The sequence below is a fragment of the Anthonomus grandis genome, chromosome 17, assembly GCF_022605725.1.
Source record: "Anthonomus grandis grandis chromosome 17, icAntGran1.3, whole genome shotgun sequence".
Taxonomy (NCBI): domain Eukaryota; kingdom Metazoa; phylum Arthropoda; class Insecta; order Coleoptera; family Curculionidae; genus Anthonomus; species Anthonomus grandis.
In genome coordinates, this window is record NC_065562.1 from 4,901,188 (window position 1) to 4,917,823 (window position 16,636).

General features: G+C 29.5%; 1 protein-coding gene across 1 annotated transcript in view; it reads right to left on the minus strand.

Annotated features, from left to right (window-relative positions):
* Positions 1 to 895: 895 nt before the first annotated feature.
* The window catches only part of LOC126746299 (alpha-tocopherol transfer protein-like), a 23,272-nt gene continuing 7,531 nt past the window's right edge, over positions 896 to 16,636 (minus strand). Inside the window, exons 2-6 of the mRNA XM_050454474.1 lie at positions 5,291 to 5,509; positions 3,277 to 3,433; positions 2,985 to 3,127; positions 1,560 to 1,721; positions 896 to 1,326 (exon numbers count right to left, since the gene is read on the minus strand). Of these exons, the coding sequence (XP_050310431.1) occupies positions 1,147 to 1,326; positions 1,560 to 1,721; positions 2,985 to 3,127; positions 3,277 to 3,433; positions 5,291 to 5,509 (861 nt within the window). The 3' untranslated portion in view covers positions 896 to 1,146. The remainder of the gene's footprint in view (positions 1,327 to 1,559; positions 1,722 to 2,984; positions 3,128 to 3,276; positions 3,434 to 5,290; positions 5,510 to 16,636) is intronic.

Below are 16,636 nucleotides of genomic sequence, written 5' to 3' on the forward strand. Positions count from 1 at the left end.
AAATACGTTTAAAAAAGGATGCCGACACATTAAGAACATATTAAATAAGGAAGAAGCTATATCGTCTGGTGCATACGATACATCCAAGCGTGTCGTCGACAAATCGTTAAAAACTAGGCAATCCGCAAGACACTCACGATTGAAAATTTTATTTAGAATCAGTCATATCGAGTAATCGTGTCGAATCGTGATTTTAGAATCCCAGCCCTGATTGCCTGCGACTTGGAGCGCATTCGGCACTACGTCGCCCGACATTCTACTCGGCTAAAAGTCGCTCTCATTTGAATTGACGTTTCGACGGTCGAGTCGACTAATGTCCTGTCTGTTTTCGACCTTCGACTGAAAAACCACGATGTAGCATGCGAGTAGCAGAATACATGAAATATATGCGTGTGCGTTGCCATATTTTACCCTTAAACACCTCCATATACTTATAAACGATATTTATAAGTATTTGAGTACCTCTCATGCGTAATGATCGATTCCCCAACCTGAATAAATTAGGTATTGGTAATAATTATATTTTGTATAATTGATTTTCGGAACCCTAAGCTAGTTAAGCAGATTGCTGTAATTAGAAAATATATTTATCATAAAAGAATAAGTCTAATTGAAAATAATTATATGAGTGCGTTATGTAGGATGTCCTACTTAATTTTTCATTTATCTTGATTACCCTAATAAAGGCTTTATTAACAATATATTTAAATATATTAAATATAAGAACGATAGAAAGTCAAAACTAAAGTATTTTTATGATTAGCAAGTCATAAAAACATTTAGTATATTATTTTACACTTGAAATCTACACTATAATAGAGATACAAAAAGGTCAATATATTATAGGTGTATTAACTAGTATTAAAATATAGGTATAATTTAATTAAAACAAAACTTAGTTCTATTTTTTATTTTATTTACAAATTCGTCCACCTTAATAAAAAAAGTAAAATGTGATAATACAAACATAAAATAGTTTAAAAATGTTACCATAAATGTAAGAATATTTTTATTGTTTTAAAATAATAAACACCTACAGAAATATTTTGGAACTTACGCTTTACAAATAGAATGAGTTTAAAGTTTTTTTTGGTTTTTATTAGGATATAAATACGTATTGATAAAAAAATAATGAAACAAGTAGCATTATTTTCTTTTGCCAAATGAATTCATCATTTTAATATGATCCAGATGTTCTTGTATAACTGAATACCACTCTTTGCCACCATAATCAATTTTTGGAAGAACACCGCCGTAGTCTTCAGGTAAGTGCGTTGGGGGGATAAATTTGTGCAAAGAAGCCATTTTGCTACCATGGAAGAAAATCTGAAATTAGAAAAAAGTGTTAAAATAATTTAATTTGGGATTTAATTTTGTGTAATATTTACTATACTACATCTTCGTAATGTTAGGTTTTTAGGTGAGTAGTAAAAATAAATAAATAGTTTCAAACTAACTGAATATAAGTAAGGTATTTTTGAATAAATATATTAAAGGTAAGACGCTATATAGATGTTATAGTGTTAGAACTATAAGAGTAATTAAAGTGTTCTACTTACTCTGCCTTTCAGTTTTTGCTCGATTAATGGCTTAAAAATTTGCCATACCATTTTGAAAACCATAGGCTCTTTTACCATATGAACTTCTTTTAATCTAAGCGGCATGGCATTCTGAATAAATCCTAAAAGAAGTCTTGCATATGATGGGCCTAAAGCCCTGACCTAAAAAGACATAAATATTAAATAAAAAGTAAATGGTACGTGTAAAATGTTGTTTAAATACTTAATAGTACGTCAATTGTAAAATAATTTTAAACTATGGATCGTAAAAACTTTCAGAAAACTTATAGAATTAAGAGTATCGAGCTAATTCCAAAGCCGGTTTTATTATTTCGCTAATTAGCATGCATTATTTTTGAAATAACTACATAATGTAAATAATAATTCAAACATAAATTCAGGATGGTGTGAGGCAATAAAAGTCGTTGTAGATTATAATTTTAAATATACAGGGTGTCCTGGAAAATGTGGTAAATCTCTCGGATTCAGATAGAAAATAAAAAAAGTATATGTTCTATAAAAAAATGTGCTATAAGCCCTCCATATGAAGATACGGCTCCTTAAAGACGCCTCTAGAAATCGGTTATTCTTGAATAACTTTTGTACTTGTTATAATTTAATAAAAATTTTACGTGATCAACACTACTAAGGATGTCTTAAAACGGAGTCCTTAAAACCCTTTAACTTGTTTCTTTTATCAGGGGCGGACTAGGTTGTCTATTATAATGCTTAAATTTTAAACGCCCGGGATTATAAAGACTCGAAAATACTAAATATGGATAGCTTGAACCTTAAACTAAGGAAAAGGCACTCAGTTTGTTCATTATCTATCATTCTGGAAAAAAAATTAAGGGATCAATGTTTTATTTTAATTAAAAAGAACCATGATAAGTTCTTTTTTCAGCGATGTGAGAGTTATTTAAACAACAAAGAAGTTTCATTTTAAGTTGTTTAATATAAAAAAGTACATGTTTTTAAAAATGCAATATGGTTCTTAAAAAAAGAATCTGAAAAAGAATGTAAACGAAAATGTTTCTGCATCTTTTTGTTGCCATCTTTTGTATTTCTAAACGCACCATTTTTGCAAATGTTTCTATGGTACACAATAAACAAATACCTAGCTTTCAAAACTTGCCTTCTTTCACGTTGTTTATTCATTGATCCTTTACTTCGATAATAATTTATTGATTTTTGGATTTTTTGGTGAATTTAATTTGAATGGAGTCGAAATGTAAAATTTACGTTTATTGAGTATGCAGATATACTACATACATATGGTCTTAGCCGTTTAAACATATTTACGTATTTTTCTTTTTGAAAACATTATCAACTTGTTACAATATATGTTTATAGGCATATTAACATATCATTTAAAAAATTAGTAACCTAAATTAATAGACATAATCCATAATCATAACAGCCTACCTGCTTCATTCCAAGACCGTCATAGTCCATAATTACCACCACTCCATTGATTTGTGATTCTTCTTCTAGTAAAGCTGCTTCGTGTATAAGATAAAACATTCTGAATATCTGGTCCGTTGTTACTTTTGAAGGATCCCATATTGCTAAAATATTACATATTATTAACTATATTTATTTACAAACCTCAAAATTTAAAAGTTAAAAATTTTTTATTTTCAATTACTACATACCTAAATGACAATTAAATTGCCAGCTACAAGTTTAGACACTTAAAAAAGACTTGGTCACTTACCTCCACAATGAACAATTAAAATTCGTCTTCCCTTATGGTCTCTATTTTTTAGGACATTCACAATATCATTTTCAGTAAAAGCAAATTTTTCGTCTTCAGGTAACAAATTTTCCAAAATGTTTTTGTGGTCTTCTTTAAAAGCAGCAATCCGTTGCATCTAAAATCAAAGTATATTTTAACAACGCGGCTTTCGGTTTAACTAATTAGGGTTAAATAATTGTTTAAACGCCCTCGGTATAAAAAGTACGTAAATATACATAATCAGATAATTAAAAAAAATACATAATAAAGTAACAACTTTATAGTAAAAACAGGAAAGAGTTAGCAGACAAAAACTCAGGAACAGAAACGTAATGTATTAGGCAGCTTAAATTTAACAACTTCTATAGTAAGGTTAATTAAATGACCAAAGATGTATTAACAAGTTTTCGAGCTGTTTGGCTTTACTGTACAAGGTGTCTAAAGTTGTGTCTACTAAGATTGGGTCTCTGCTATATCTCTGGATATATTAGCCATATGGCCTACAGTAAAAAAAGCTGTCACCAAAATGATTTTCAAATTCCTAGAATAACTGCAAGAAATCGCAACACCTTGTAGAACTCATAGAAAGAAGTTAATATACCAAAAATTACTTATATAAAAGTTATATAATAAAAGAGTCACTTCACATTATTGAAAATAATTTTTTAAAAATCTTAAAAAGTTAAATGATAACGGTTTATACAAAAATTATTTAAAATTGTCGCCATTTGTTTGACTAATACACAATCTTAATCACAGACTTAAATCACAAGAATTTTTAATGCGCTTTTGAAGTTCTTCCGGAGTATGTAATGCAATATCATGATGGATCATGATACGCTAACTCTTTCAAATAGCCCCACAGAAAAAATCACAAGACGTTAAATCTGGGGAGTGAGGAGGCCAATAAATGAGTCCACTACACCCTATCATCATTAACTTTTCGTCTAAAATTTGGTAGAGCCCTATCATGAAGGATTCACATATTCTAGGTCAGATTTAGAGGAATATCTTCTAATAAGTGTGGCAGACCTTGTCGAATTAAATCTAAATAAATTTCACCGGTAAGTAGAGATGGAAAAAAATAGGGTCTAATAAGCATTTCATTTATCACGCCAGTCTACATATTTAATGAGAATCTATCTTGAAAATGAGCTTATTTTACAGAATGCTGATTGCCCACTGTCTAAACATGATTATTTGTGAAATTTGCCACTCTGTGTAATTACATGTAAATTTGACCTCGCCTGTATACAAAATTATTTTCGTAAAATCTTCATTAACAAATTTAAATATCAGCAAGTTTAAACATCTTAGTAAGCCTACCGTTTATCCAGGAACATAAAATTTCTTAAGCCAAGGTTTTTCCGGAGCTAATGACCTCTGGTAACCTTCAGTCATGACAGGACCATCAGGAGACCTATATGTACTACAGCCTCTTTGGCATACCACTGTCGTTGAATTTAATTTAATGCATTTTATCTACCTTTGCATTGTATTTTTTCTTAATTTATGTCAATTTAGTACTTCTAATGATCTCCAAACTTCTCTGGCTAGTATTCTTTCCAATGGTTAATCAATAAAATAAAAATTCCTACTAATTAGATAAGAAGCCGCAGAAATTTAAATAGCCTAACATTATTGGAGGTCCTACCTATCTACATTTAAAGACTGGCAGAGGATATATGCAAGTCATAATGGCGAAACAGAAATTGCAATAATGTTTTAATATAAATACTAGGATTAGAAGATATTTAATCTTCTCCTATAGTAAAATGTGTAAAAATTATATTGTTTGAAGTTGTACATCATTAAATGAAGACAATATCAAAGGTTCTGGTCCTTATGATTTATAAGTATATTTAAAGCCCGAAACTTTTAAATTCGATTTTTTGGCTATCCTAAACAACTATTTAATTTGTGTTTTATTGCTGTCTTTTGAGAATACTCCAGTGTTTTCATAATAATGATCTAAATATCTCTTGAACCTTACCAGTTTATAAGCACTCTCGGCGTAAAATTTGCATGGCCTAAGATACATCATTAGGGTCTTGTCGTCATCCTTAAAATAAAGCGTCTCGTCTTTTTTTAAATATTCTCTTAACTCCCTTAAACCGGTTGCTATATTTTCTGGAGTTTCCCTCAGTTCTTTTGCAGCCAAGGCTTTGGCTTCTTCACTAGGAGGTCCCAAATTTAAGGCAAAATCTGACATCTAAAATAAAATTATTTTAATCGTTAAAAAGTAGAGTAAATAATACAAATATTATAAATGAAGTATGTAACAAAAATATTGTAAATTGTTTACGAGACGTCGCAAAGTGAAAACGAATAATAAAAATTTACGTTCTTCGAAGCGTATTTACATATCACTAAGAAACTGGGAAAAACTTTTTTGATCTACACAAATCTTTGAGAAAACAGGAATTTAACAATATAGATTTTATTTTATTTTTTCTTTATTTGAAAAGTTTTTCATTGCCGCATCAAATTTTTTTTGTGACTGTGGCAATTTATCGTAATATTTTTTTGTTAGTTGAAAAGAAAAATGTGATTCTCCAATTTTTTTTTTAAGTTGATGGTGCTTCAAAAATTCCTTTTGGCTTTAGTGTGACGGAGCCTGTCATATATTTATTTATGATTTATAGAGTAATTATCTTTGTTGATACTGTTGTCAGTATTATGGCTTATTGTTGAATAGTTCATATTGTATTATTATCATTATGTATGCCGGATAGCCATCATAGCCTTGAAGAAAAGTTTTGTACCATTTTGTACCACAAAAATACTATAAGTACATAAGCAATATATCTTTTTAATAATACATTTCTAGAAATAGAACAGCTTCCATGTAGATTTATTATCTATCAAGGAAAAACAAAAAATTTTGTTTTACAAGCAGTTGTTGACTGTTATATCGATTCGGCATTCGGAGTTCTTGGGTGCCGTAATCAATGTATTAACAAGCAATAGCCAGTCTTAAGCCACAAGAAATAGACCTTTACTAAATAGTATTCGGCCAAAATTAAACATAGAGAATATAGGATAAATACCCAGTTGTTTGCTGCTAAAAGTAGAAATATTTAGCGGATATTCGAAAAATTAGGTATATAACTTTTTTCGTACCGTAAGAAAAACCTTTATGATAACGATAACGAAGCGATATAAAAAAACACTCTAGGATATAAAATCTAAAAACACCTTAATATATCATGTTGATAGTCAATGGTGCTGGACGAGAACCGTGTGATGCGAGTGGGAGACCTAACATGCATTTGAAGGTTAAATGAACTGAGTAAATTACGGAGGGTCAGTGTTGCAATAGATTTCTCATTATAATTTACATTGAAATCACCCGCCAACAGTATGGAGGATGAACATGGGATCATAAGCAGGAGACTTTCCAAGCATAAGCAGAATTCAGAGCGAGAGAAGTTCAAGATTTTAAATTTGGAATTAGCGAAACTACTACAACTCGTGGGATCCATACAAATACTGAAATTATTGGCAATCACCTTGCTGACCAATTCATTAATTTTTCAAATATAAGAGATGAGAGACAAATTAATAAGTTGACATTTATACAGAGATCCAACTTCTTTTGTGTTATAGGTCCTATTAATTGCACCCATGTTGCCGTATTAAAACCAAAAGTGGATGAACACAGCAAGTTTTTGTGATTTTCCATGAATTCAATTATTATTTTCCTATGGGTAGCGGTGGTTTTAAACGACATTTTTTTTTAAGGAAATAATATGGGCATATATTTAAATAAAAACACACGGAGGCGAAAAAAATTAACAAAATAAATATAAATTTTTAGTGTTTACCAATAGAAAAAACAATTGACGTTTCCATCTGTCAAATATTAGGGAAAATAAGAAATATATACCAAGAAACCTAAATCAAATCGAATAAAACGAGTTTAGCCGACGATTGAAATTTAGAATCACCTTTCTCGTCACGACTGAGTCGCGATCGAATTCGAAGTCGTGATCGTATCGAGATCGAGTCGTGATTTTAGAATCCCAGCCCAGGATTATTCTAATAAATAATCACATCCCCTAGCGTTAAAATTGGTTAAACGGACTCGTAACCCGCATGCCGCCGCACCGTGAATAACTTGTGATAACACCCTCGTCGTGATAAAATTTGGCTTTCCGACACTCTTAGTGAAAAATAAATATCCAACCTAACCAAATACCTACCCATTTTGCAAAAAGACCGACCATTTTTCGTTAGTTTTGACAAAGCCGCTTTTCTCCATAATATAATTTTAAAAATGGGGTAGGTACTTGATGATTGTTGCAATAAAGCCTTTATTATCATGATCTCTGAAATACTTGATATGGTAAAATTATTAGAAGAAAAAATCAGTTGAAACCTGGAACTGTTTTACATTTGTTTGAAATGCACTCTAAAAATATTTTTACAGAAAAAAAATACTATTATTTTGTGGTTTCAATCAATAAAAATGAACATTGATTGAGGCCGCAAAATAATATTAATTTGTAATAATATATCTAATTTAAATTTATTATAAACAATATTCGAAAAAATGGTTCATTATAAAGATAAAGAGGGTCAAAATTTCAAATTTATTAATATTTTTAAAAACAGTTCAAGTATTTAATCTAAATTTGAAAGGCTTGGAGAGATAATTCGGGTAAATTTTTTTACATTTAAATTATTATTTTACTTCTACCAGTGGCGTGCGAACACATCTCCGCAAAAGTTTAATATAAAAAAATGTGAGACACTATTTTTGTAGAAGCAAAACTTATTTAAATAGCTCTTGTTCAATTTACAATAAAACAGGGGTTTTTTACTTTCTTTTCATTTGAATTCTAATACAAATAAAGAAAAATTAATATAATAAATTTAATAAGTGTCTTTTAATAACAATAAAGTAAAAGAAAATTATGAAATTTACCCACCCCAAAAACATTTTAGACTCTTCATTACTAACGCTTTTATTGCAGCAAATTCCATGATAAACATTTCAATATTGAATTTTTCATTTTCTTTCTAAAAAATTTACCCCTCAGCATTAAAAGTATTGGTTAGTCTGGTAGTGAATTTTTTACCGAAAGCATATATTAAAAAGAGAAACAATCATACTAAAAAACACATAAATATTAGTTTCTATGAGATTTTGTGTGAGAACGGAAAAAAATAATATACCTACCCTCTTGAAAGCTGCTAAAGAAAATAAGAATCACTTGAGAAAAAATGCGTGTTATTGAATAAGCCTGTGTTATTACTTATATTAATAATTGATTTATATATTAAACTACTACCATAATTTTATAATGTAATAATAAATAATATTAATAAATCTATAAAATAACTGACATGTTTATCGATAAGAGAATTTATAAAAAGGATTATTAACTTGTAAAAGTGACCATTACAAAATTCCATTATTTAAAAAAGTGGATAATCATATCTTATTTGTTTCATTATCAATAATAACAAAAATAATAATAAATTGAAGTAAAATACTTAGTTGCCGTCAACAATAATTTTTTATGTTATTTGAAGTCGCAATAATACGTAATAATCTGAACGCATGTGATCTTTCAATGTAAAATATTATGCAAATTTAAACGCCAACATTTTCTATGAAACACGATAGGTTAAACTATCTTTAGTAGACTTCTAAGACAGAGATAAAAAAATCAACTTGTGACAGTTCTGCCGCCCTAACACGAAAGGTCCTATCTGCAAAATGTAGTTTTTCGGGAAATCAGTTTTTTGTTTCTTTTCATTATATAAGAAGAAGTATTTTAGCAAACTCTTTATGGTTTATTTTATATATTAAGTCGGAAAACAGGATCTAATTGGTAAAAATAATTTTGAGATACCTTTTACCAATTAGTAGATTTTTGATTATATTGTCACTTAGGACAATATAGCCTAGTATAGGAAATAGATATTGTTAATATTTTACTTACGAAAACTGTCCTAAATGAAACTATTATTCTAATTTACTAAACGGTTTTATTTATTATACCAATTTTTATTAACTTATTACGTCTAATAAGTATATAATGAAATGAACATACTAAAAAAATAGAAATATTAATCTATTTCTTCCTCAAAACCGTCTTCGCTAACCGGCAGATCCAAAATTTCATACGATATTGAGGAATGTGCGCTTTTAATTTGGATGTAAGATTATTTTTTCGAGCTAAAGTCACACCGCGACATACATTACGAGATTGCGGTTGCGTTAGCGTGCAACTTGGTGATTAAACGAATCGGCTGCCATAAAAGTATGGCCTGGCTCAAAAAACTTAATAGTTATGTTTTCTACAGCAACTTCTAAACTGTTAACCAAATACATAAAGAAACTAAAAAGGGACCAATTTTTATTTTGGCTCGAACAATTATCAAGCCAAATTGTTATATGTTTAATGTCCCCATTTGCCTGAAAAAACGCATAGAAAGTAGAAATGATATCATTTTTGGATCTGCCAGAGACTCATGCCACAACACAACCAAAGGGTACGTATGTGGTTTTTTTGTGTATATTAAATTCTTCGCAGTCTCAGTATTCTTCATTTCCTAAGTTCGATATATTTAGGTCATTAGTAACAATTTTTCGGTATAATTCGTAAGAAAATTCGGTATTTGGATATTTATGTCGAAAATCCTTGTACATCAAGGTTATATTTATATCACTGGAAAGGTATTTTCTAAGAGGAGCGTGCTCTCTTCTGTAGTGAGATATTGTGGGGTTGAATGAATTCACATGCCCAATAATTGTGTCCCGGTCTACTTTGTGTGGGTGTGATCGTTTTCTTCCATCTTTTTTAGGTACTATCAATTTGGAATCCGTTTTACGAATGTTTTTCAACATTCTGTCATTATCTTTCTCATAGCCCAATGTCGCTAACAAAAATATCTTGTAAACACACACCTTTTCGGCTTTCTCTGATATTAAATTATTTTTATAGGAATAAACTCTTGGTGAAGTTTGCTTTTTAGTTGTACTTCGTTTTTTTTTACTTGGTTCTACGCAGCTCAAAACAAACTGCTTTTGTTGTTCTTTTGGCAATACCCAGTATTGTTTATTAATGTCTTTTTGCCTACTATACGAGATTTTTCTGGAGTAATTGAGTTTGCATTTACATGATCTTTTAACTTCATGATCTCTTAGGTAACTCCCTATTTTTTGTTTCTTCCTTTCAACGAGTGGTTCTTCAAATTTTTTTCTTTTTCTTACTTCTCCAGTTTTTGTATAACATTTACACTCAGCTTTATCAATGGCTTTATTTATAATATCTTGTAAAATATTGTCCCGAATGAAATCCTGAACAGAGTTAAGTTCGTTCTCTTCTGGTCCTATATTTGATAGATTCTCTTTACGTTCTTCTACTTAGATATTCAAATAACTTGAAGTACTTAAGGTTACCTGATTGGAACATCCGGGGGATAGCAAAACATTGGACAATATGCGTATTTTTTTACTTGGGGGGCTGTATTCGCAACTAGAATCCGACTTATTTTTACTTAAATTTTGGTCATAATCATTGGACAGTCCTGGCACATAATCCGGATCTTTATCATCTTTTTTGGCTTTATTCTGTTTAGATTTTCTGGCAACATTTAATTTTTCTTTGAGTTGATTATTTAAAGCATGAAATAGCATACGCTTATATCTACTATTGCTGTTCTGGATACCAGAGGCACTACTGCTACTACAAACCAGCATTACAATCAATTATTACTTAAATATAAGGTGACATTGTTAAACTTACCCTGCATCCATTTCTCGCAATATTAGTTTGCTTAAAAATGCAAAAAAACTCACAAAGTCTGACAAATAACTGTATAACAACACACCTTTTATTAACAATAATTTAAGGTTGTGTTACACCAGGGTCTTCTGTCATGCTACGCTTAATTGTCCTTACTGATATCGTTTACCACAAAATGCTAGCTTAAATAGTCCTAACTGCATTTTTAAAGTAAAAACGGACATATTTTCTTAGTATATGTGAGATCGGACAATTTATCTTAGCAAACCTGGGAATCTATTCAGTTAGGACAAAACATTTAGGCATTAAATAAAGCACTTAAAACCCATATAGGACAATTTAACTTTGTACACGTATGAATAACTCGTTTACAAATACTATGAGCCAAAAAAGTGAATTTGCCAAATTTTGCAGATAGGACCTTTCTTGTTAGCAGGGCTGAGTTCTCATCCCGTACTTGTGTATTTATCTCTCTCCTTTACACATACTATTTGACGTCTTCTCGCGAACTTAGTTGCGGCTCAGCTAACTAGCGGGGTCCAGTGGCACTTGTAGGCATATTTAGGGTCGTAGTGTTACCAATTTTTGCCTAATTTTAGTCTTGCCTAAATTATATATGTTATTATATAATTTAGCTACATACATTGTTATTACCTGGGCACTTAACTAGCTTTATTTTGTTAAATTTGTTTCTGCTTCTTCAAACTTAATAATAGTATAAATGTAACTAGTTAAGAAAAACCAGCTAATTTCTTAGTCGAACTGCTGTTGCACGAGTTAAAAAAGAGTTCTTTTAATCAGTTTTTCGAACTGTAAACAAAATTTGCGCAGTCGGTAAGATACACCAGCACGGTAAATTATTTTCATTGCAAAAAACTTTATTTTTTTTACGGTTTTCGTTATTTTTTTGTACAGTTATTGGTGTATAATTTGTTTTTATAAATGTCGACATGGTGCAACTAACTAAAAAGGGTTCAACTGACCAAGAAAACCAAACAAGAACGTCCTATTGGGACTAAGTGAAGAACAAGCATCACCTGATCTAACTAAAGAAAAATTATTCTACTAGTGTGGGGCCAGGTCAAAAATCGTCCAACACTATTGAATTAATTAACTTTTAATATTGATAAAGAGGCCTAAACGAAATTTTCATTTAATTAGATACTAAGCTGATATTATTCCACAATTTAATTGTAAGCCAAAATAAATCAATAAATTAATTTCTGCATGTAAAAATGTCTTCACAGCCTATCGGAAATCTATGTTATGAATATCGTTGTATTTTCTACTGTGAAAATACACCTCTTCCCTTTACCAATAAAACGTAAAATAAATTGAAGGTAAATCTTCTTTTTTACAAAAATTTATAGATATTTACATATACCATAATAAAGAATCCATATGGGTAGTCGTGAACACATTGATAGACTAAAATCCGATTTCGGAATACCGAGGCAATCCAATTTTAAAATACAGCTAGACAATAGTAAATTTTTACATAAAGATTGTTACTAAAGATGGCGTAAAACCAAATCCAGAAAAAATATTGCAAAAATTTCCAAACTTCTATCTACATCTTGCCTTGAGAAAAATGAAAGAGTCGAATATTTCAGTATCTTTATAAAATCTTTAAATCATCTAAAAGTTCTCTTAATAAATGGCCCTATTCTTAACTTACTCGGACTTCAAAAACCCTTTTGTTTTAATTACAGGCGCTTCTAATGTAACTTTTAGTTAGCGCTATTTTATCACAAGGAATAGTACCCAACCCAATGACTTTCCAATTGCTTATTGATATTTAAATAAAACTGAACAACTATATAGTATATTAGAAAAAATATTGCATGACCTGCAAATATTTTAGACCCTATTTATATAGTCATATATTTACCATTTATACAGATCACCGAGCCTTATTTCGGTTGACAAACCTCAAAGAACCTAATAGTAAATGAGTGCATTGGAAATGCAAATTAGAAGAATATAATTTCAATATAACTTTGAAAAATGGACTTTTAAATACTTATGCAGATACTCTTTCTGTAATATAAATATTCCAGAAAACTTTGACATTGACATAGAACAATTTAAATAATGAAAATCAATTTTATTTAAACTTAGAACATTTATTTAACAACAAAATTATGTTTTTATGACCTCACTAGATTAAATAATTTCCAATAAATCACACCAAATTATTATTAAAAAATCTCTTTATTCACCTTACACAAAAATAACACACGAAATATTTGGTGATAATAATCTTATTTACGCAACTCTTCTAACTGATATAGCATAAATTCTTAAATTTATTTGCCAAACGCCGAATTGCAAATGCCAACGTGCTAAATATAATAAGAAACCTACTAACCAACCATTAATTTTAACAGAAACTTCAAGTAAACCCTTTGAAAGAATACATATTAACACCCTTATAATAGAAAATATTAAATTTCTTACCTTCATCGATAAAATCTGTAAGTTTGCATAAGATTTACAAAAATGTTAAGAAATTCAGTATATCGTGTTGTGAACAACTTATAACATTTGTCTCATTTATAGGCGTACCAAAACTTATCATATCTGATAATAGCTCTAAATTTAAAAATGAAGTAGTCACTGAATTATTAAAAGCACACCATATTAATATTCATTTTACCACACCTAATCATCATGACCCAAACTCACCAGTAGAACGTTACATTCAACCCTTATTAAACATATTCGGTTATTAAGACAAACAGATCCAAAAATTGATATCACCAATTTAATGTCATATGCTATTATGCTATACCATAGCATAACATTCAATCAAGCACTAACTTTACATCTTTCGAATTAGTACCTGGTCATACCTATAGCAGAAATCTTCTGAATTTAGTTGCTTCTTACAAAATTAAGACTCAAATTTTATATGCCGAAATCACAAAAAAATCTACTGCATTAAAAAAAATGATTAGTAAAGCCAAATAATTTAAAAAACAATTGATAAAGAAAATAAACAAAAAAACTCTTAAGTTAGGTGCCCTAATTTATAAAAAATTCGACAAACGATCCGAAAAATTAAAAATAGATATTTAGAATCTTTTAAAGTAACTCAACTTTAACTTTAAAAAAACGAAATAATTAATATTATTGACACTAAAACAGTCTACTATTACAGATGGATCTGGACCGTTTAAAAAAACCAACACTAGGTCTAACGACTTAAATAACAATCCCGGAATATTACCATTTAAGTTATGTACTGCCTAGTAACTACATAGTGACTAATCAGTGGTATTTTCTTAAAATAATTGATCTACAACCCTTAATTGATGAATATAAGTCCTTAAGAACTCATAATGAAACATCCAATATAAAAAACTATAATGAATATTTTTACTAACTCAAATTTTCCCTTATGCTTTGATTAATAGACAAAAATGAGGTTTATTTGATCCTTTAGGATCATTAAATAAAAATATCAGAGGAAACCAATCTTGTTTTTTCAATTTACAATATAAACAATATCTGTCCACCCTTGCTGTAGAAGTTCTCACCCTAAGCCCAACTGGCAACTTCTACCACTTGTTGCCGATTTATCATCTGCATGATAGATACATTATCCAAATAATTAATGGTAAATAGACAATGACTACCCCTACTAGTATAGTTGCTAAAAATTAATAGGGCAACTTTGAATCCAGTCATCTACTAAAAGGTTCTTACTTGACGGAAGTCTCTGATGAAAGTACAGTTTAAATTAACTCAATGATTTTCGGATCATATGAAGCTACAAACCTAAATTATGAAGAAATCAATTTTCTATCTCTCAATTGGACAACAATCACGGGAGACAAATCAATATTTAATCCACACTCAATCGACCTGAAACTCCTATATCTAAAAGCCGTTAATGACATTCAACAAGAACTGAAAATCTAAGCCAACAATCTCCAAGAGAAAGCGTCACCTGTGTATATTTCAAAAACAAGTTCTTGGACAATGTTACTTTACCTATGTTTATTAATTATTGCTTTGTATATTGTCTTCAGGAAGTGCTATTTTAAATTTAAAACCCCTAAAGAGACCGTTTAAAATGAACCAAGATTTTAACCATAATATATTAATTACATTTTTTTGTTATATGTTAAATTTAATTATTTTAGTTTAATCATTGAATTACTAAAGAACTAGTAATTACTTTTTAAATTCAAAGAGACGAGGAGTTATATGTATATCCCCTTAAACACTATTATTCTCAACCGCTTAGCTAGCTTTATTTTATCATATTATATTATTTTATCATCTTTCTGCTTCTGCGAATTTTCGAATAGTATAAATGTAACTAGAATTAAGTAAAACCAGCTCATTTCTCAGTTGAATACATGTACGGAATAAATGTTTTTTTAAAAATAAGTTGCGATTTAGCAAGTAACGTTTTGGTGTTAGATGAATTAGCCTTGTTAGTGAAATGACTTGGTGTATTCCAATATTTAATTAATAAAAATATATTGTATTTATGAATCAAGTATGTGCCACAAAATAAAAATAAACCTTTTATATCATAAATTAAAATAAAATTTTAACAAATTTTTAATGAAGTAGAGATAAGACGCCTCAAAAGTATGTAAAAAACAAATCATTACCAAATTTAAATTATTATAAAAAAATCAGAAATTATACGAAGAACGCCATTATCAGAGAAAAAAAATCGTTTTTTAGATGTTTATCAGCGATTAATAACAACTAGATATTCTGGAAAAATATGAGTTTCTGCTTATTTCTGCTTATATTCTTATATTCTGCTTTATTTCTGCAATAATAAGTGTTAGCTTACAGATATAATGAACTCCTGTATATTAGACAATATTTATTTAGAGCATTATCGAAGAAAGCTATTATAAAACTTATATTCTAAAATTGTCCTATCTGAAGGCCAAGCAGTGCTGTACAAGATTTTTGGAAAATTGATCTTTAAGCAAGGCAACGAATTTGTAGATACTTATAAAATAATTCCGAAATCTCAATTAGGCTTTAGAAAAAACTACGGCTCTTCTACAAGTTTGGTAAATATGGTTGGTAATATGAGGAGCGATGTAAGGAATGGAGTAATTTTTAAGTAAAATTTGGTCTACATGACCAGTCTTTAGTTTTGTCAATAGCGTCATTTTTATATAAAATTTATTGCTTCTTTCTGCCCATTTAAGGGAAGCTTACTCATCGTTGACAAAATGTTTTTTTACATGTGACCAAATTTATAGAGCTCGGAATGATGAGAAAAAAATACTTAACATAGAAAAGTAGAACTGTGAATATTGAAAGATATTAAATTGTGTTGCCATGTGTTGGAACAGGATAGAAAAACAAAACGTTTACTAATTTCTAGCAAGGAAAATTGGAGATGCAAGCATACTATCGTTCTAAGAACTAAAAAGTGTATCCATGCTATAGAATTTTAGTTCGCATCATATGTTTTATGTACATATAAACAAAAGGTAACGAAATAAGAATAAATAATTCTTATACTTTCAATTATATAATCAATTTCTTATTCATATGGTATGCGGCAAAATAACTCTCACGAGATGTGT